This window comes from Gossypium hirsutum, chromosome D12 (assembly GCF_007990345.1).
Source record: "Gossypium hirsutum isolate 1008001.06 chromosome D12, Gossypium_hirsutum_v2.1, whole genome shotgun sequence".
NCBI lineage: Eukaryota > Viridiplantae > Streptophyta > Magnoliopsida > Malvales > Malvaceae > Gossypium > Gossypium hirsutum.
Genome location: NC_053448.1, coordinates 62,140,763 through 62,163,428, shown reverse-complemented (window position 1 = coordinate 62,163,428; position 22,666 = coordinate 62,140,763). Strand labels below are relative to the sequence as shown.

At 30.1% G+C, this 22,666-nt stretch overlaps 3 protein-coding genes across 3 annotated transcripts; 1 reads left to right on the top strand and 2 right to left on the bottom strand.

Moving 5' to 3' along the window:
- The first annotated feature begins 9,349 nt into the window (after window positions 1-9,349).
- LOC107930965 (uncharacterized) lies at window positions 9,350-10,198 on the top strand. The gene has a single exon (XM_016862743.2). The coding sequence runs from the start codon at window positions 9,408-9,410 to the stop codon at window positions 9,885-9,887; it is 480 nt and encodes a 159-aa protein (XP_016718232.2). The 5' UTR covers window positions 9,350-9,407; the 3' UTR covers window positions 9,888-10,198.
- A 3,705-nt stretch (window positions 10,199-13,903) lies between these two features.
- Window positions 13,904-14,808, bottom strand: LOC121224429 (oleosin G). The gene has a single exon (XM_041107737.1). It carries the CDS (start codon window positions 14,534-14,536, stop codon window positions 14,051-14,053), a length of 486 nt encoding a protein of 161 aa, XP_040963671.1. The 5' UTR covers window positions 14,537-14,808; the 3' UTR covers window positions 13,904-14,050.
- Window positions 14,809-19,107: 4,299 nt separating this feature from the next.
- LOC121224428 (uncharacterized) lies at window positions 19,108-21,934 on the bottom strand. Its single transcript, XM_041107736.1, has 4 exons — window positions 21,539-21,934; window positions 21,319-21,440; window positions 19,533-19,706; window positions 19,108-19,408 (listed from the first exon to the last, which is right to left on the bottom strand). The coding sequence occupies exons 1-4, from the start codon at window positions 21,761-21,763 to the stop codon at window positions 19,291-19,293; spliced, it is 639 nt and encodes a 212-aa protein (XP_040963670.1). The 5' UTR covers window positions 21,764-21,934; the 3' UTR covers window positions 19,108-19,290.
- Window positions 21,935-22,666: the final 732 nt, after the last annotated feature.

Below are 22,666 nucleotides of genomic sequence, written 5' to 3'. Positions count from 1 at the left end.
TGAAAGCTGAAAAGAAAGATTTTTATATGTTAATAAAGAAGTAGCTGCTGAATTTGATAACAAAGAGATTGCTTATATGTATATATGCAAGTACAAGGCAAGAAGGTAAAAGATACAACAGGAAGCTAAGGCTGTAAGATTTTAATTTACGGTAGCTTTGCTTACTGAGCTATCTAGCTAGGGGCCTTGCTTGGTGATTTGGCTTTGAGGGGGTTGCTGCTATACTAGCTGCATTTTGTTTTTATCTTCTCAACTACTTACATCTTTTCGTGTTTTCTCTAGTCAATTCCATTTTGTTCTCACCATTATTTGCTAGTAGATATCTTATTGTTGCAACACAAAAATCTTCGCATCCTAAATGGTACGAAGCTATACGCTCGGTTTGAAAGTTTTGAGAGTGTGAGTGGAGTATTGACAGCGTGAGGGTTAAGAGTGGGGCTCAGCTAGTTAAGCTCTCTTTCAATGGGTAGGGTGTTAGGACACTTTTGAAGTTGGCTTGAAGAGATCAAGTGAAGTGTTTAACAAATGGGATGGATTGATTGGTGTCGTCAAACGAGCCCTTCTTAATATATCTTCTGTAATTTATGTAGATTCACCAAATATGATGTTTAGGCGAGGATGAGTGTGAGGTTCTTCTAGCGAAGCATTGGTATGGTTGACTATCTTTGTGAGGGGCTTAAGATAGAGGGATAACACATATATGCTACCGTATCTATAGGTTTAATCATGAAATTTCACACTTTTTTTTTAATTACAACTATATCAACAATTACAAATAGGATTGATCTTTATCAATTAATTAACCAAAATATTTCTAGAAGAAAGTTTAGATATAAATTACATTCGATGAGACTTAAAAACTTGGGCGCTCAAAGGAAAAGTTTCAGAGCCCCAACCTTACCAGCACTACCAAAACAGCATTTCTTTCATGTTAATTTTTATTAAATATCAATATATAATAAATGACTTCAACTGTGCCAAACACAATCAAAGGCTTGTTTTTTTTTTAATGTTAACTTTTCTCTAAATATCACTAAATAGTGTTTAAGGATTTTTTACTATTTTAGCTAAGGAGAGTAAGAGTTAGTTCAAACGGACTTAATTGATAGTTTTCGGTCATGTCGGTTCAATAAAATCAGTTATGATGGTTAATTCAATATTGTAGTGTTAAAGTAAGTTATTTTGGTTGTTGATGGTGAAAGTTCATAATCGATAATCAACTTATTTAACTGACTTATAATGTACATAATATATTTATTTTTTAAATATATTTATAATAATATATATGCACACCACACCATGTATTAAACTCTTGATTCAGTTGGTTTCAAAAGTCAACCGACCAATAATTCAATCGAGTAATGACTAAAAAACTCCCTTTTTTGTAAAATAAATTATATCATTATATTTATAAAAATATATATATCATTATAAGGTTTTTTTTTTTTTGGTTTTCATATTTTTATATGAAACCAATGAAAAATCCACAAATGGTAGGATTTGAACCCTCACACAAGATGGTATCTAAACATTTAATTTTATCATTTTAACTAAAGCTTCATTTATTTTTTTTACATAAACTTCTAACAAACATAATTTTACATAATTTTTTTTCATTCACATAGTGGGTGTACTATGATATAGTGCTATATAAAGTTTTAACCAAAATTCAAACCGACTTCTGTTCATGTTTAGTTTATTATCCTCAGAAAGAAATAAATAAAAAAAACAATCGATTTAACCGGCTTAACCAATTAAACCAACCGATGTTACAATAGACCTAAATAGATTAATTAATTGGGTAAATTTCCCTTTAGATGATTTAGAACATTGGCAAGTAAATGTCAACTATAATACTCTTTTTGATAGCTTCATGTTGTAAAAGCAAAGACAATAAAGATACATGAACAAAAGGTTGGAATATGTTTCATTTGTGAAACCCTAGAAAACATATAGGTGGGTGGTGATTAGGCCATTGATGAAACACCCGCATTAAAATCAAAAGCGTTTTCAACAGCAGCTTTTGATATATATATAGTTGTAGTAATATTTAATACCTTCCTTTGTGTGACTACACAACACATTCAATCGTGTTATCTGAGAAAAATAATAAGAACGGAAAAATGAGGTGCAGTCCTTCCCCTACTCTTGAATTTTCAGACAAGAAATAATTAGGGCTAAAGATCTTAAGGATCCCATTCAAGTAGGGATTGCAAAAACCCAAGCAAACCAAACCCACTACTGTCGTTTTTGGTATACTATTCAGTACACCCTAAAACCCTAGCTGATTTGAGACCAAACTATATCAACTGTTCAGCTTATAAATTCAAGACCAACTTTCCCATTTTTCTATGGCACCAAAGGAGAAAATGGAGTTTCAGAAGATCTATGTCTGGGGAGTTTTCTAGGTTAATTGAATTAGATTAGATTAGCTTATGAAACCGGAAATTAGTGACGGATTTTAGAATTAATACAAATTTTAAATATTTTAGTTGTTTAATGAGATTTTTTTTTTCAAAAAGTTAGGGGTCTAATTAAATTTTTTTTTAATTTTATGAGGTTAATGAGAACTTTGAAAAAAATTAAAAAAAAAATCTTCAAAAACTCAAAAATTTGGAGGCGAAGTTAAATTATTCAACATATTTAAAAGGAAAATTGATTTTGTTGTCAAAATTTTTGAGAGTGCCAAGGCCCCCTTGGCCTCTATTACTGTTCCCCGCCACCAAAAATCAATTTAGATATTAATTTGGACATGAGAGTTGGACCGGTCTTTCATCAATCCATTCAAAATTCATAAAAATGTCAAAATAGTGAGAAAGAAAACGAACAGTTGAATTGATTAAATTGATTTTAAAATTTTTAAAATCTTTAAATATTTATGTAATTTTCATTAAACTAACATTTGATCTGATCAAACTAGTTAAATTGAGAAACAATAGTTTGACCCCAATTCGATTATAAAAAATATATATTAATAATAAGATGTATTACATTTTTAAAGAAATAAAATTAACAATCATAAATAAAAAAATTAATTTTTATAAACCGTAAAATTCCCACCAGCAAATACATATCACTAAGCACTCCCATAATCATGCGGAATGCTTCTAAATTCCATTCCATTTACATTTTTACTGCTGCTATTCAGTAGTTGCACGCAAAGGGTTTTATTTATCATACAAACAGAAAGATAATTTGACTATACATTGATAATAGAATAGGGCCCCCCTCTTGCTCTCTGCCGCTAGCTTTGATGTGTTTTGAGTTGGCACAGGGTGAAGTCAATATATAATTTACATGCATGACATTTAGTTTTAAAAAATATTTAGAATAAATATCAAAATTAAATTTGAATTTTGATTCAATTTATAATGTTATATATTAATTTTGATAAATCACTAATAATATTATTGAATTAGTTTTATTTTATGTTGATATATCGTTATATTAATCTAATATAAAAATAAATTTATATATTTAATTCTCTAAATATGTATAATTGAATCGAAATTAAAATTTAAGAAGTAGGGACAGAACACTAAAGTTAAAACCCAACAACTCTCTCTAAACCTGAAATATTTCAGTATGGTTTCCAAAAAAAAAGAAAACTTCTCATGCTTTCAAAGAGGTAAATCCAAAAGGACCAAAAGTGAACAGTAACTTTGGTCAATAGCCAAAGCTATTTCTTTCGATATAACTGTTCCCACTTGAATAAAAAAAATTAAATTATTTGGGTCTAACCGTATAATAAAATTTAATTATAAAGAATATAATATTTACATAATTTAAACTATAAATAAATAAAAACTCTTTTCCTATAGGAATATAGCTAAAGCATGTTGTTCTTGATTCAACCACTTTAAAAAATAGAAGAAAAAAATAATATTTTAAAAAAATCAAAGATAAGGAATGAAGTAAAACATAATATAAAACACTAATTTTCTTTTCAATTCTTGATTTTTTTTAAAAAAAATTTATGGATGGAATAATATAAGATTTACATTAAAAAAAAGGAATTGTCTTGTCAAAAAAGCAAAGTCGGCATCTTAATGTCACAAAAATAAATAAATAAATAAATAACCTATGGTTTGTAATGATCCTTGGGTGGACAATGAGTCGATAATTTAGGTGATAAGTGGTGAAATTAAAACCAAATTTGACTTAAGAATCATCAACTTGCTTCTTCCATTAACTCTATAGATCACCTAAATTAAGATGAAAAGTAATATATTTGTTTTTGGTTCGGTTGCCTCGTCTAAATTAAAATTAAATATTTAAAATAGATTATTACTCAACCCGACTTATACAATTTAATCATGTTTTAATATAATCGACTATGCCCAATTCATGTTGGTATAGAGAAATTAAAATCAAACTTATTTTCGGGTGGTTTTAGAGGTGACGGGACGGGTTGAGTCGAGTCGAGTTCGGGCCAGGTCTAAGCATGATATTAATATACTTTATGTTTGTTCAAGCTCGGTCCGGCCTAAAATATAGGCTTAAAATTTTATTCAAATCCGCCTATATTTACAAAATACTAACACAAGCCCATTTTAAGCCCGCCTATATTATTTTTTAGTTTTTTTAAATATTTATATTGTATTTAATAATTTTATACATTTTTATTTATTGAATTTTTTTTATGTAATCATCTTAACATTATTTTAATGTTTACATGGGAGTAGTATTATATATTTAGTATAGATTTTCTTAATGTGTTTTAAATTACATAATATAAAGTATTATAAACTTAAAAACGGGTCGAGTCAGGGCTGATCATTGAATGTTCAAGCCCACGTCTGGCTCATGTTTTAAATGGTCTTACTTTTTTGTTAAAACCTATTTTTCGGACCTAATATTTTTACTCAAACTCTCTCAAATTTCGGACAGGTCTTTAGACTTGGACAAATAACCAACTCATGAGAAGGTGAAGATGATTTGAGCAATATTTTCATCTTTCCATCAACTTTGTTCAACCTGAATTAGAATTAAAACTTTAAAAATGGAGTATTTGTACTGAATAGAAAAAAAAAATTAACCGGACCATGGCCTAACCTATAGTGGCCTTAACGAACTTACCATTTTAATCATGGTCTAGAGATTAAAATAAAGGATGTAATTCATCAAGTTAGTTAATCCCTTAACCATATAAAACTAAAATTAAAATGGAAGGCAACCTACCATTTTATTTGTGGATTAAACACTGTTCTTAACCTTAGTTTTTGTAGGTCACCCAGCCTGGCTTTTATTTTTTTCCTCTCTGTGAGGGGAACATTTGACTTGCAAACTAATACCATACAAAGGCTATTTTGATATCATTTAATTATTCATTTGGTCACATTTTCTGTGGTTTTTTTTAATTTAAAATTTAAAAAGAAGATAAATACATAATTTCTGGGTTGATTCCTTGTAATCATACTAGAAAATAAATAGAGAAAAGGTTTCTCCCTTTACCCAATTGCACGATAAATACCAAATATTATTTTTAAATAAATGAATAAAGCTAAAGGTTAGAGATCGAAATAGCTTAATTTATAATTTTATAAGAGAAAATATTTGATAGACAGCTTAGAGTTTTTAGACTCCATAAATAGAATTAAGGGGTTGACAAGTGTTTTATAGGGTATATTAAAATATTAAAAAAATACTAACTCATTTCATAAATTGACATAATAATAAAATTAACTTTTAATATTTACTTATTTTGTCAATTTAGTCAAAATTCTTTTTATTTATCAATTTGGCCCTTAATTTTAAAAATTTAACCAAAATGTTTACTTTTGGATGAAAAAACTAATAGTACTGAGGTGGCCATTGACATGTATACTTAATAAAAACTGAATAAAAATTCATCCACATACACAGTAAAATACATGTATACTTGTCGTGTCATTATTATTAAAATTTTAACAATTCAATTAATTTTAACGTTAAAAATATAAATGGACTAAATTTTAAAAAATAGAACAAAATAAACCAATAAATGTGCTAGTGCTATCTCCTCTCAACATATTAATTTTTTATCTGTAGGAAAATATCACTTAAAGAATTAATGATGAACTCAAATGACCTGATTCATATACTCTAATTTATTAGAAAATCTCCCTTGTCCTTGCTCCTTGGCGCTATGATAATTTCCAGCGACATTCTATCAGCGCTATCGAGAATGTTATTAAAATTACCGACATGCTTCAGCATTTTTTTAATTGATGAGTTTTACAATTTCCAATCAAGAGAATTTATGATTCTAAATTTCTAAACACTGAAAATTTTTCGAGTTAAAATTTGAAATTAAGTTGGTCTGATCATATAAATAAAAATATTGGTTTGAAATTTAATGATAATTATATAACCAGTTTAAAATGTTTATTTATTTATTTAATAAATAGAAAAATAATGCGTTTTAGTGCACTCGAACCCACATTTTCCTGCATTGACAATAATATTCATGTCAGTCAAGCTAAAACTCAATCGATATTTATTTGATATTATTTAATTCTTCATTTGGTCACAAATATGTGGTTTTTTATTAATTTAAAAAATAAAAAGAAGATAAATATATATTTTCTGGGTTGATTCCTTGGAATCATACTCGGAAATAAATAGGAAAAAGGTTTCAACCTTTTCCCCATTGCACGAAAAAGACCATGCATAAATAAAAAGAGAGAATATATATTATTTAGAGATAAATTGTAATTTTATTATTTTATAATTTATAATTTCATATTACTAATTTACTATTTTATTTATTAATTAAAGAATTAATGATCAACTAAAATGATTCGATTCAGCTAATCTAATTTATTAAAAACATTCCATTGTCCTTAGCTCTATTGGTTTATTATTACATGATTCTATTAGCAACACAATAATTGCTTAATCACGAATGTTATTAAAATCCCCGACACGCATAAGCATTTTTTATTGATCAGGGGTGGGGAGTTTTATAAAAATAATTTTTTCCGATCCCTTAATTATAAAAATTTGTTCATATTAACCTTTTCATTATTAAATTGATTAATTTAGTCTATATACTAATAAAAAAGATAAAATAGGGCTAAATTTTAATAAAGTTAATATTCTTTTTGTTTGTAATTTAACTTCAAACAAAATATAACCGTAAAAGCTTAAAAAATGTAAACAATTTTAAATAGTAAATTACATTTTTTAAATGATAAATATTAACTTTGTTACATCTTATTTGACTTCTCTTAATAATACAAAGGCTAAATTAATCTTATAGAAGAATTAACTTCTTATAATAAAAGCACATGCTAGAGACTTCTACCACAGTTGTTGTTATTTTGATTGGCATAATGTCAAATTTAGTCTTTAATATTTACATCATTTGTCAATTTGACCCTTATTATTTCACGGAGTTAAATTTCGCCCTTCAACTTTTTAAAAAGATCCAAATCTGACCATTAGCCTTTTGAAATAAAGAGTCAATATGATTCTTTTTCATGAAAATATTAACTAAAATGTTAATTTTTTAAACATGACAGCCCATATAGCAATTCACGTGTAGTAATTTTTTGGATGTTTTTATAATTATTAAATTACTTTTTTGACATGACATATAAGATAAATAGTATTATATCAGCATGAAGTACATGTAGATTGTCACGTAAGTTGTCACATCAACATCGTTAAAGAATAATAATTTAACTTTTTTTTAAAGTTAATGGTTAAATTTAACTCAAAGAAAAAATAATGACCAAATTAACAAGAGATATAAACATTAAAAACTAATTTTATCGAATAATCCTACAAATTTTGTTGTTATATTCTATTTTGATGATGGGGATTGTTCCATTAATATTATAATAAACTTGTAGTTAATATCTCAAAATCCGTAAAACCTCAATTAACTCGTTTAACTATAGTAATTTAGTCTTAAGTCATATTAAGACCCTTAGTTAAGAAATGATCAAAGATGTGACCAAGTCCAAAATGACAAAAGATTGTGGTGGGTCCAAATGAAGTGAGAAACACACGAAATTGTCAAATTTCGAAGGCTGAGCCTGAGTGCCGGTGGGACAGATTCTCCCCCATAAGTCCACTTCAATAAAAATAAAAATAATAAAATATTTATTATTCAAAAAAATTATATTGATTAATTAATCTTGAAAGGTGGCGAAGACTTTGCTGGCATTTGCCAAATGAGTTGACCTAACCACTTGCTTTTCTTTACTTTCAGGTGACGACACGTGGAAAATTCTACGATCTGGTGCTTTGCTTCTATTGGCGCCTGTAACTGCACTACCAGTTACTTCCTTACACGTGGATTCTAATTATCTGTTGGTTTTTTGTTTTCTCTATGATTGTACTTGTAAATTTCAATATTAAAAAATTACCCCTTTTTATGTGTTTTAACTTTCTTGAAACATTTTGTAGTGATTTCGTTCTCATTGCATATTATAACGGCGCGCATGTTCAATACCATAATAATTTATATATAAGTTTTATATTTTTATAATTGTACTCTTTGCCGAGAAGTTTTAGCATTATCGTTGATTGAGCAACAATGGTGGATATTATCATTTTTAGGAGGATAAAGTGTAATTTTATTTTTATTAACTTAAAATTTGAAAATTTTTAAAGGACTGAGACACCTACTAGGCCCTAGCTACACCTCTAGCCTCAAACCACCAACCTATGATATATAAGCCAAATCCTCTTCAAAGTTCATGACACGGGTGAGAGATAAAACCTCAACACGAGGACAATACTTACTATAGTCAGGGGTTTGGTCAATTTCTCGATGGACTCTTAAAAATTTTCTTCCAAATGATTCAATCTCCCTTAATAATAACAAAATTTTAAAATCAATTAAAGTTAAAATAAAAAGATGGATAATAATTCTAAAAGGCAACGATAATATAATTATGACTACCAAATCAATCGATTGAATTAAGAATTCATGATCTAATCGAAAAGCAGTAAAAAAATAAAAAATAAAACAAAATTTTATTTTTAACAAAAAAAAGAAGGAATTATTCATTGTATTGATGTTAAATTCAACCCATTAAATAAAAAAAACTGAGAATTAATTGGATTCAACCTTTACAACATTTAATGGAATTACAAGTCATTTTCGTTGTCTACCCCATTCAGGATAACAATCAAAAATAAAATAAAGTTGAACGAAAAAATTTTTAAAAAATTGTATTGAGAAAAATAAAATAGAATTGTATAATGAAATGAAGCACCAAATCATTTCCCAATGTATCTCCTTTCTTGGTCCTACAAAACTGAATTATTAGGTCAACGAAATTTTCACCGGCTATAACCGGTCACCTTCCCTCACATCTCCCTCCTCTATATATATTACCAACTATCTCAACCCCGCCAAAACTTTCATTATTCAAAAAGAAAAAATATAACAGTTTTTTTTTTCAGTGAGAATGGATTCATCGGAACACGGCACTACCTCACACAGACAGCGGCTTACTCTCGGCTTCCTCATTTCATTCATGGCTCTATGCGCCAAGCGCGCTAGCCGGCTTTCCAAGAAGCTAAAGCCTAAACAAAACAGCTTAGCTTCCGGCACTCCGAGATTCTACGAGCCGAAATCGCCTCTGAAATCTCCGCTGAGATCGCCGATGCCGAAGCAACTTTTGGCGACGATAAGCCACAAAGCGATCACGCTGGTGAACCGGAAAAATCTAGGCGGCGGAAACGGGAAACACGTGGAGGAGGAAGATTACGGGGACGGCGGGGTATGGCAAAGGGCGATTTTGATGGGAGATAAATGTCAGCCGTTGGATTTTTCGGGTGTGATTTATTACGATAACAAAGGGAATCAACTCGACGAGTTGCCTATTCGATCGCCGCGTGCCAGTCCTTTGCCTGCTTACCTCACCCGAAAGGGAGGCTTTGATTAGGCTACCCGTCAAGGTTGTTTAGTTTACGTATGTATCTTTCTTTCTTTCTCTCTTGGTGTAAGCTACGTGTTGCGTTTCTATTGGTGGTTATGGTTGAGATCGACGGTCTCAGGTGACGAACTCGTTTTGCTAAAAAAACCCGTTTTAAAAGAAAAAATTGCTCTTCTCTATAAATTAGTGAGGTAATTCTGCGTCTAGAATTTTCTTTTTATTTTTTACTTGAATGTATTTGTACAAAGGTTTAGGAAAAAAATGGAAAATTGCATTGTAGAACTTTGAATAATATAATGTTTACTTTTATTTGATGGAAATATTATTTTTATTGTTTATCTTGGCTTTCCATTGTGAATTAAGCAAGGATAAAATTAAATTGGTGAAACTTTTAGTTACAGCTTAACCATGAAATAATTAATAATTAAAATAAATTTTTAATCTTATTCTTAACAATGGAATTGCCAACCAATTATGTATTCACTTTGATAGATATTATGCAATTAAGGGTGGGTTTGGATAGACAGTGTATTTACCTACGTTTAGTTAAAAATAGTGGTGGCGATGAAATTAGATATTATAGCGTGAGATAAAAAGTAAACTAAACGCACCATCCCGCATCACACCGCCTATTCAAACCCACACTAAGCCCATTAAGATAGTTGAGTGGCAATTGAGTATTATTAAATAAACCAACAAAAGAAATTATATATTTTTATATTCTTTTCCACCATAATTAATAAAAATAGACAAAATATATATATGACTGCGAATTTAAGCAATTTTTTTGTTTCAACTTTAAAGTGTTTTTCACAAAGCATTAGGCAAGTTGCGTTGGGCACAGTATGTCTATTTCAACTGTAAAGTGTTTATTGTTGTTTTGGTCTAATCGTGAATTCCATCCATATATTTTACTAAGATTGAGAAGTTGGTCCATCTACTTTAATTTGCAGGAATTTATGATAACCGAGTTAGTTCAATTTGGTAATACTACAAAACATTGACGTTCAAATTGTATACCTAAAATAAGTATTTCAATGTGTTATGAGTATGGAATTAACAAAAATCAACGGTCCAACAATTTGCATTAAACAGACAATTTAAGTTATTTTTAAAAAAAGTATAATGACACAAATTAAAGTAAATGGATTAACTTCTCAAATTTCATAAACTAGATGGGTGAAATCTATAATTAAATCTTTTGTTTTCTATCAAATTAGCTTATACTAAAGAAACAAAGTTAATTGCTAGTCGAGTTGGTGGTGTGATTGACCTTAATCCTATTCTTGTCAAATTTATAATAAAAGTTAATATCCTATTTGGCACTGAGTTTAATTTTGATATTCAATTGTTTTTTCTAATTTGGTATCTCAATTAAGTTTTAATGCTCACTTTCGTACTTGAGGTTTTCTTTTTCAATAAAATATTTATATTTTTTTACTAGACCGCACGTGTCGACACATTCATTGAGTCACGTGATGTCATTTGACTTGAATATCAAATTAAATATATCGTATGCTTGAACCAAAATTGCTAAACAATGATTTTAAAGTATTGTGTACTTGGGTAGGGAGCTTGTAATAATTTAATTTAGTTACAATGTTGAATTCTTAGCCTACTCACTACAAAATATATTTTAATTCGATTCCAAGATATTTTTTTCAAGCTATTTAGTTGTTGAAAGTTTCAAAAAAGGAGATAACTTTCAAACTTTAAGAATCAATGCCTTTAGAGGTTTCCCAACAACGACCCTTACAGTACATAAAAGCACTTAACTTTTAGAAAGTTGACATTTGAAGACGTCCTCCCAAATGAAGTTTCAAATGGGACCAAAGATATAAATTTTACTATTTATTCAACAACAATTAAAAATTAATAAAAGAATTAAATTTATTTTACAAACCAGTTTAACTTGTTTAGTCGTCAGTTTTTTTTTTGTCTCGATTTTCGATTTTTTACCAATTCACAAGTTATTTAATCTGTAGTTAATTTTATGCTATTGATCAAGTTATTAATTCTCGATTTAATCAATAGATCCAATCTCATTTTTGACATTATTAAAAAAAGGGCTTAAATCATAAATTTTGGAGGTGTAAAAAAATATACTTTTGCTATTTTCAAGAGTAGAAATGTTAAAAATCAAACAATAAAAAAAAAGAAGAAGATGAAAACAATTTAAAGAGGCAAAACTACAAACTTATCAATTGGACGGGTTGGGTTGATTTTAAATCGGGTCAATCAGGATTGGATTTATTTATATTTCAAAAATTTTGAATCATTTCGAGTTTTAAATAATTTCGAGCTGGAATCATTTAAGGTTGAGGCTCGAAATTTAAATAATTTTGAGTCAAATTTAAGTGTAAGATTTAAAAAGTTTGAATTGTTTAATTTTATAATTAAAATGGGGTGAACCGATTACGAATTATTCGAATCAAATCCTCAAAGTCGAGACAAAATGACAAATATACCCTATATATGAACAAATTATTATTATAAATTTTCTACTGATTTTAGTACCGAGAAAATGATGATATGACTACTCTACTTTAATTCTATTGTGTCACGCAAATTAAAATATTCATCTTCAAACATTTTATGTTATTGTATATAAATTTTTGTTTCTAGAATCATACACCATATGTATTTTACTAATTGCTTTGAAATTTATTGTGGTCAACTCTCAGTGTAGTCAAAATTTTCACAAGCTAATTAAATGGTAAGGGCATGCCAAGTATACACCAATGTTATAGTAAGAAAAAATATATAAAATAATAGGTGATGAGTATTGTAGGTATTTTTAAAAGGGAATTCTAAAAGCTTAATTAATATAAAAATATAGTTGAGAAGATAATAATTAAATATTGAAGGATATATTCTTCAAATCTCAGTGCATATTCAAACAATTGAATAAGTATATTATTAAAATATATGGGTTAACATAAATTGAGTTTTAGTTTAATTGGCATAAGTATTGTGGTCAGTGTAGGAAGATAGGGTTCGAGTGCGCTAAAACATATTATCCGAAGGTCGGTATCACTTTCTCCACTAAAGAGATCAAGGTGTCTGCAAAAATTAAATTTAAATATTCGCCCAATGATGTGTTAAATTTTCATTATGCACTTTTGAAGGGATTAAACGGAATTCTTTTCATTTTTAGAGGGCCAGAATTCAATTTTATTATATATGAAAATATTATTTAATCATTGACAAGAAATGTTGAATCACAAGGGGCATCGCCTTGCCCATTTCCTTAGATTGTCAAGATTAGGATCCCACTATTTCTATATTATCTCAAATTATTCCGAGTTAGTTGGTTTTATTATCAAGATATATATGTTTGAACTTAAAAAATAAAATAAAGATGCGATTTCATTTAACTAAGGACCCACTTCGGCCATATATGAAATTGAAATATTATAAATGTAGATTAAGCAATTATTGTGGCTATCAATTTAAAATTATAAACTTAGGCAGCCTATTAATGGCGGCAAGTATTTAATATTGGTGCAAGGATTAGTACCTTTTTGTTAGAAAATTTAATGGCAGTGAAAGTGTCTTTTGTGTGTTCACAAGTCTTATTGTATGATTTGCGTGAGAATGAGCTCACATTTTTCTATCCTCAACTCGGATGGATGGCTGATATCACTTCATTTGAGCTGCTATTTATATGCAAGTGTGTGTAAATTTCTTGTCATCCGACGTAGCTAAAAGGGCAAGTAGGATTTTGGCCTCCTCATTAAATCATCAAATTATCTTTTAGTCCCTCCTCAAGAATAATTTCTTTTTCTAATCTCCGATTGATAAAAATCTTTAAAAAACAATAATTTAATTCAAACAATTTTTAATCCTCTCCAAATAAAACTCAACTGAATATTGAAATTTTATTAGGAATAAATGCAGCAAGTCCTTCAATTTTATTTTTTTTATCAGTTTGCTATTTCTACCCATTACTAAAAAATATATAAAATATAAGGAAAAGGGAAATAATTATTTAAAAAAAAGGAAATGTTGATGTCCTGCATGGATTGAGATTGATTATATGGATGATCACATTCACATTAATCAAAAGTAAAGTTGTACAAAGATGTGCAAATTTCATATTCAAAACAAAAATACTTTGTAAAAGAAAAAGCAGGCAGCTATAATCGGATCCAAATACATGCACATTTTGCTCATGCACCAGGGGCTGCATCCTTGACTTTGCTTTGCAAGTAACCACCATATTCCATAGCATAGTCCTTAACATGGCTAGCCGTATCGTAAATCCGGCTCCGCGCATAATCGACCCTATCCCACCCCGGCGGGTGCATGCCTTTAAAGTACCTATACATCCAACAAAACCCCACCACCGACAAAACCCCGAAGCCACACACAGAGGCGAAACCCGCGAAAACGATCAACACCACGGCGCCTATAGGGAACCATACAGGGCTAGAAATGATGATCAATGGCATGAAAAAGATGAAGCCGAGACTGGTCACGGTGACGGTGAGCCCGGTGAGGAGTAGGAGAATCAAGGCGGTGATGAACAAGGGGAGTTGAGCGGAGTGCGGTGAATGAGCTTGGATTCTTTGTAAGAAAGTGGAGACGGCGGGGGCGGTGGGGTTATTAGGTCCTGTTGGGGATCTCCGCTGCTGGGTTGGGTTGCGCTCCGCCATGGTTGGGGCGTTTTGAGAGAGCTCAAAGGGAAGTGGCAGGTTAGAGAAAAGGGGGTAAAGGGGTTAAAAGGTGAGGAGAGAGATTAGGGTTGGGTGACAGGTGTGGGAAAGTTTCAGTTTCATGGAGACATGCAAGGGACATACGTGGAGAGGGCATGGAGTTTTTGCAGTCTATTTTTCGTTTTTTTGGAACATTGTTTTAAGGCTATTGTCGTATTTACTGATTTTACTTCACTAGTTTTAGTGTATATTCGGAATCGGATTTGATGGGTTCATCATATCGGTTGAATCAATAAATGATTTTTATAGCGGTTTGAATAAAAAGATTAAATTGGTTCCTGAATGAATTATTCATAATTGGTAATGTAGCGAACTATAAATTTTGACACGGGTACTAATTGAAGTGATTATTGCAAATTTGAAAACAGTATATGAATTTTATTTCAAAAGAGAGTTGCCGATCTTTTTTCTAGTTGTGATTGGACACCTAATAAATTCTTTTTTTAAAAAGAAAAATTTATTTTTAAATTTTTCTAAAAAAGATGTAATTTTAGGTCTACATGAAAATCTAGAGAAAATTTGAGTTTGGGAGTTAGTTACGCGTGAGAAAAGTATTAGCACCCTCGCGACACCTAAAATTGATATCTCGTTAAACGCACGTTGTTTTAATCTCAACAAATACGAACTCAATTTAATATTTACTCGTGATCCGATTAAAACATGAGAATTTTTTTTAAAAACACGAGAATTTTGAAGCATGAATTAAAAAAAAACGAATGTTTTTGAAACAAGAGAATTTTTGAAAACACTAGAATTTTTAAAACACGAAAATTTTTAAAACACGACAACTTTTGAAACATAAGAATTATTTTCAAAAGACAAAAAAAATTTAAAATACAAAAATTTGTGAAACAAGAAAATTTTGGAAAACACGACAATTTTTGAAAACATGAAAATTTTTGAAACACAGAAATTTTTAGAAAACACAAAAATTTTTGAAATTACGAAAATTTTTGAAAACACGGAAATCTTTAGAAACATGAAAAATTTTAAAACAAGACAATTTTTGAATCACAAAAATTTTTAAAACGCGACAATTTTTGAAACTTTTTTGAAAACACAAATTTTTTTTGAATATTTACAATTTTTAAAAGGGCGTACGTGTTTAACATAAATCGGTAATGTTCACCCAACATAACGATGAATTCAACGATTTAATGTTAAATCGATTCGTTGCCTTATTTATTAAAATTATTTAAAATAAAATTACATTAAATTAAAAAATAAATAAAAAAATATAAAAATACATAAAAATACCAATAATATTAAAGCGAAATGTCACCCAAAATACATGCATTAAATTAAAAGCAGAATAAAACGAAATTACCGAAAAATTTCCAAAAACACGATATTCACCGAACAGGTTATGCAAATTGAACCCCCTTTTTCTTCTTCCCTTTTTTTTTCTTCTCTTTTTTCTCTCCTTTTTTTTATTTTTTTTCTGGACTGGGCTGGGCAGGTTGTTGGGTCTGCTGCTAGAACGGGCCTGGGGGCCTGCTTGGCCACCTATTGGGCCTGGGGGCCTGCTTGAAGTGCTGCTGGACCTGCACTTGGGCTGTTATGGCCTGCTGGGCTTGCTAATAAGTGGCCTGCTTCTTTTTTTGGTTTTCTCTCTTTTTCGGCTGCTCTTTGGGCCGCTGGGCTGCTACTGTAGCCTGCTAAGCTGCTGGTGCTATCGGGTCGGGTCACAGGTCATACGGGTCGGACCGGGCCGGGCCGGCTCGACTATTAAAAAAATTGTTTTCTTTTTTCTTTTTCTTTTTTTTTTCCTTTCTTCTTCTTCCTCTTCTTCTTTCTTTCTTTCTTCTCTTTTTCTTTCTTTCCCGATCAGCCCCCCTATCGATTTCTCTGCTGCTGCCGGCGCTTCCTCCGCCTGTGGTGCGACAGCCGACGACGGCGCTTCCTCCGCCTCTCCCTTTTTCCTTTTTTTGCTTTCTTTTTTTCGTGGGTGTTCTCTTTTTTCTTTGAAAATTTTTTCTTTGCTTGCTTTTTCTTTTTGCTTTGGCTCTTGTTTGCTTTGCTAGGTGTCGGCGAACGGTGATGTTGGTGCGACGGCCGGCGGTGGGCTGCTGTTTTTTCCCTTTTTCGCTCAAAAATTTGTTTTCTTTTTTTCCTTTTTTGCTTCTTGCTTGGCTGAAAATTTTGGGGTTTAAAACCCCTTTTATTGTTGATTTTCTGCTCCTTTTGCAGGTGGTAGGTGGCTAGGGGAGAAGGAGGCCATGCCTTAGGTCGGCCGCTGCAGTGCAGGTGCGCAACTTGCGCTGTCAGCTGCCATAAGGACAAAATTTTAAATACTGCAAAACTTCTAGGGTCAAAGTGTAATTTTGGAAAATTTAGGGGTTAAAATGTAATTTTAAGAAAGTTTAGGGTCAGAATATAATTTTAAGAAAATTTAGGGGTCAAAATACTATTTTGTAAAAAATACGAAATTTGACCTGGACAAAATTCAGTGATTACAGGTAAAACATTAGAAATTAGGATAAAAATAAATAATTGATTCGATTTTAGAACTATTTATGGGTTGGGTTATTTGTTCAAGTTCGAAGGATTATTTGAAATTTAGGAGAGTTTAGATAAAAATATTAGGTTCGAAAAATAGGTTTGAGCAAAAGAAAAACAAATTTGTTTAAAATATAAACCACACTCAAGGCTTGAACTTGACCTGTATTTTAAGTTTGTAATGTTTTATATTATCTAATTAATAACACATAAATTTTTTAAATGTTAAGAGTACTATATATATAAATTATTAATAAATAATATATATAAAAGTATTAAAATTTAAATTAAAAATAATATGATTGGGTTTAAAATGAGCTTGGATTAGCTATTTATAAATATTGACAGGTTTAGCAAATTTTTAGGCCTATATTTCTGATCAAGTGAGGGTTAGGCAAGTATAAAGTATCTTAAGATCATGCTTTATAATTTTTATATTTTATATCTTATGACAATATATTTTTATATTTTATATAAAAATACATAATAATAAAAAAACAAAAAATCCATAAAATAATATTTGTTGCTTTTGTAATTTTATAACTGAATTGGTACTATTTTATAATTTTTTAAAATTCAGTGATAAAAATATAAAATTACTAATAATTTAGTGACTTTAGATGTAATTTACCGTATTTCTAAAACTCGGTGCTGGGCTGGCTCAGTCGAGCCTTATAATAGTTACAAAAGGCTGACGGATCGATTTATTGAGCCCACTGAGCAAATGGCTGGTGGGGAGCCCCGGCTTAAATCAACCGTTCAAATTTACACACTTCTATTTACAAAAAATTAATTGCATTAAACATTTTTAAATTATACCTTAAATTCTAAATTGCTTTAAATTTTATAATATTTTAATTATCTTTAAAATATTAATATTATACCAATCGAGTCCATCTATTTGCATTGTCATTAGCTTTAACATTAAATTCTAGCTGAATATGATGTAGAGCATATTAAAAATAAATGAATTAAATTTTAAACACATCTATGCTTATTTTATAGGCAATTTGTATGAAGCATGATAAAAACAAATACCATCATTAAAATTTAGGTTGTTGTTTTTTTAAACATATTAAATCTAAATTATTTAAGTGACAGGGTTAATTTCGATTTATTGTTAATATTATAAAAGTCAAGAGATCAAAATATACTAAATTAAAGAAAAAATGATTAAATTTCGAATTTTAACATAATAGAAATATTAAAATCACAATTAAACCTCAGAAAAGTTACTTTAGCTCCATATTTACTCTTTTTGATACAATATCTAAAATTATTTATAGCTCTTCTTAACTCATAAATAGGAGGATAATGCGCATCAATACATTCAAGTCCATGTCCTCTTGCATTGACAATAATATTTATATCAATCAAATTAAGTCGGTCGTTAATAACTTAAAAATACATTTAAGTTCAAAAATAAATTCAAAAAGAAAGGTTCGGATCTCTTGCACGCCATTTTATTTAATTTATTGGGTTAGTTTATTGCGTGAAACCTGAAAACATTAACTGCTTTCTTTTTTATAAACATAATCCGTACCACCAAAGATTATTTAATATACAAAAGGTTAAAATACATCATAAGTCTCTGTACTTTTTGCAAATTTAAAATTCAGTCCCTGTATATTTATTTATAAGAATTTAGTCCTACTTTTTATATTTCAAAATTCAAGTCCTATAATTATAATTATTCTGTTAAATTCAAATTCATTACAATATCATTTTTTGGTTATATTGCTGCCAAATTAATTATTTTTATTTCAAAATATCTTAGCAGCAAATTCAACAAAAAAGAATTAATAGTGTTAACAATTGTACCTAAATTTTGAAATATAAAAAAAAAGAGAGACTAAATTTCTAAAAATAAAAATAGAACTAAATTCTAAATTTGTAAAAAATACAAGAACCTACGACATATTTTAGCTTATAAATTTTAATTTGATTTAGTGAATTTAATCAAGATCTAATCTGATAACCGAATACTAAAAGATGATAAAAAAATAATTACATGATTAAATCACTCTTTCAGTGATCAAAGTAGACAAAAAGAAACACTGTTGTATGATGTCAATTTCCACTGTTATTTTTTTGGGGGGTGTATTGTGTAAAAACAAACTCAAATGCTAAAAGGATTAGCTCACAAACTATGTGCAATTTATGATAATAACAATAAAATAATCTATGTTTAAACATCAAGCTCCTCCATTTGAACGGCTCTTTTTTTTCCTTGACCCTCTTGGTCTCCAAATAATTGCAGAAGGGCTTGGACAGATTCTATATGGGATTTTTGGTGGAGGAATATCAGGCACACTGCAAATCAATTAGCTCCATTTTTAAATCATTAAATTGCAAGATATATATCCCAAGAAAGCTTGTCACATAAACACAAAGAAGAGTGCAAGAAAAAGAAATGGTGGGTTTTTTTAAAACTTACTGCAAACCAGAAATTTCAATTTGGGAAAAGTCCATGGTAGTTGAACTGTCAAGTGGTGGTAGCCTTTCTCTGGTCTTGGCCCTCAATGGTGGTGGTGGTGACAATTCTGGTTGTTTGATGGCAAGTACCCTGCAGCTCAAGCTGTTTGCTATGTTGTCATGGCCCAATGCCAACCTATACCAATCAAAACACTGATTTCAATCAAGTCAAACAATTTTTAAATTTTTTTTAAAGGGTTAACGTAATTTTTTGTTACTAAACTTTGCAATTAGATTCACTAAAATACTTGTATTTTTTTGGTCTACTTTGGTAGCTGAACTTAACAATTAAATCTATTTTGGTCTCTAAACTTGGAAAACATAAAATTTTGATGATGTGGCACGATGAGATTGTGCCACAACATCAAATCTTGATGGGATCTAAATTGAGGGACTAAAATGAACCTAGTTGTCAAGTTAAACTACCAAAGTGAACAAAAAAATATAAATACTAAAGTGGACCTAATTAGTAATTACCAAGTTTAAGGTTCAAAATTTATATTAACCCTCTTTTTAACTTTGGTCATGGTGAATGTTGAATACGTGTATCCATGCAGAGCACCATGACCAACATAATCTGTAACCATGCAGAGCAGACTGTGTAGTCTTTCATATCATGAAATTCAGAAACTAATTGCAAACTATGGATTTGGGGCAATTTGTTTTATTCTAAGGAGCCACTTTCAAACAATCAAGAGAGAAGACAATTGCATAAAAAAAAATGTTATCTGGACTCGGGTGAATGTTGAATACGTGTATGCTTAATCTATAGTCCAAAATATCAAACCCCATACCATATTTGTCAAGCACAAGTACTTAAGAAAATGAAAAAAAAAAAAAATTTGTGGTAAACTATGTTCAATATAAGAAATCTTAGCCTAGTGGATAGAAACCACTTTGATTATGCCATGATTTTCAGAACCACCCCCATGCTTTAGGCTTTTAGGGAACTTTTTATCCATTGCTAAGTGACAAAGGGAGTTTTAAGTTATATTATTATATTTGTCAAAAGCACCCCAATAGTTAATGTAAAAAGGAAAAAACTCTACATCTAGTAAAAACCGAGTGGACCCAAAAACTTATTATTTTGGCTGTTTCTTCACCATTGACATACCCACATGCTTGTCCATGCCCTTTTTTTAATACTAAATTCGTTTCACGTTCTATGAAAATTAATATGTTATATGAAAATGTTTTTTTTGGGATTTATAATTACCCTTTTTAACAATGTTATCTCTAGATTTGATAGTGCAATGTGTTTTACAATTACATGACACTCCTAAAATTTTTCTCTCAAAGTTTTCAAAATCGAACCTATTGTCGAACTGGTTAGGCCACCGATTATTCAGTCCAACCAATCCGATTAAATAAATCATTAAAAATAAAATTAAAAGTACAATTTAACAAATCCATACCTATTTTTGGATCAACCGGTTCAATACCCTTCTTCGATGAGATGCCCTACCAATTCATGCTCCAATCGGTCGACTCAAACAACCTTATTTTCACTGTCCCTCTACTTTCTCATTTCTCAATCATCATCATGAATTAATCAATTTAATGAACAATCTCAAAAAAAAGGTCTTGAAATTTACAAACCTAATATCTTATGAAAGTTTTGACTATTTCTCTTGTACCTTCCTAGAAAACTCTCAATTACCCCCCAAAACAGGCCCATTAAAAAAACTTCTCCCAACGGGGTTATCACTAAAAACAATAATTAAACACAAGAACCCGAGTTGACTCACCTGTAAAGAAAACTCTCGTGATGAAGACCAACAACGAGGACAAAAGCTCCAATCTCACGCACCATAGCCACAATCTTCCTCCCTTCCTGATCCCCTTCCGTCACAACCATCTCGATATTCGTCTGTTCAACAATATTATATGAAAAAACAAAGAAAACCAGTCTCTTAATCAGTGATTTGAGAGGTGCGGGAGGGGTGGGGGATGAGTTGACTCACTCACATTAAAGAAATTGGAGTTACAAATTTCCTTGAAAGAGAGAGCCAATTGGTAGCCTTGTAAACGAAGCAGCCTGGCTTTCTTTTTGTTCGTGGATTTAGTGGCGGTGAAGACGTGAAGGAGGGTCAACAAATCACCGTAACGGAGCAAATTGTGGAGACTCCATTGGAGTGCTTTCCTTGATATATCAACGTCTTCTACAACGACAACTATTTTCCTCACATCCATGGCGTGTCCTCTCTCTGTAGAATCTTAGAGAGAGACAAAATATACACCCTTTTTTTCAGAGATGGGATTTGTGTCAAAAAAGCAAAGGACTAAACAATGGGGATTGTTTGGAGGTTTTTAAATGAGTTTTTTGGGGGTCCATTTTGTTGAGACTTTTGCGATTTGTTCTATAATGTAGATGACCATGTTGATACCCTTTTGTGGGCTACTCTCTCTCTCTCTCTCTCTCTCTTTTTCCTTTATGGGGTAATAGCATCAAAAGTCCTTAGATTATGGATTGGATTTTAAATTGGTCCCTTAACTTCATGATGTTTTAATTTAATTCTCAAAGTTTCTGGTCTAACTATAGAGGATACCTAAAAATCTTAAGTTATGTTTTATCCTCTGAATTGAATTTGTTCTTTTTCGTACCTACATTATCTTTTGTCTCGCTTTGATATTCGACTATCATTTTCATCCCATTTTACGTAAAATAAAATGTTAGCAATAAAAATATGACATGCAGTACATTCTCATTGGACATGGGTACTTTTTTGCAGTAAAATTAGACAGCATGATTGCTCAAGTACCAAATAAAGGACAAAAATTGTTTTAAGTACCAAAGTGAAAGAAAGATATAATTTAAAGGCTAAATCGTAACTTAAAGCTATTCAGAATCCGTGAGTCAAATTGTAAACGCGTGCGTATTTATAGTATGGGCTTGACTTGACAAGTTAAAAATTAACTCCTCTTAAATTTTAATAGCATTGTTTAGTTTTTAGAACATCATATCCAAACTTTTCATACGATAGACACATATGTTTATAACTCCATATTAGATTAGAACTGATATTTAAAACCAAATTTGATGATTATGACTTGATTAATATAATACTAATATTTTAAAGACTCGATTAAAATATT

Bases quoted from the DNA above. Each gene is read 5' to 3' on its own strand.
- LOC107930965 (XM_016862743.2), top strand. From the start codon at position 9,408: ATGGATTCATCGGAACACGGCACTACCTCACACAGACAGCGGCTTACT.
- LOC121224428 (XM_041107736.1), bottom strand. From the start codon at position 21,763: ATGGATGTGAGGAAAATAGTTGTCGTTGTAGAAGACGTTGATATATCA. The intron at 19,707-21,318 runs GTGAGTCAACTC...TGATTGGTATAG, and splicing joins CACGAGAGTTTTCTTTACAG to GTTGGCATTGGGCCATGACA. The intron at 19,409-19,532 runs GTAAGTTTTAAA...ATTGATTTGCAG, and splicing joins ATTGAAATTTCTGGTTTGCA to TGTGCCTGATATTCCTCCAC.
- LOC121224429 (XM_041107737.1), bottom strand. From the start codon at position 14,536: ATGGCGGAGCGCAACCCAACCCAGCAGCGGAGATCCCCAACAGGACCT.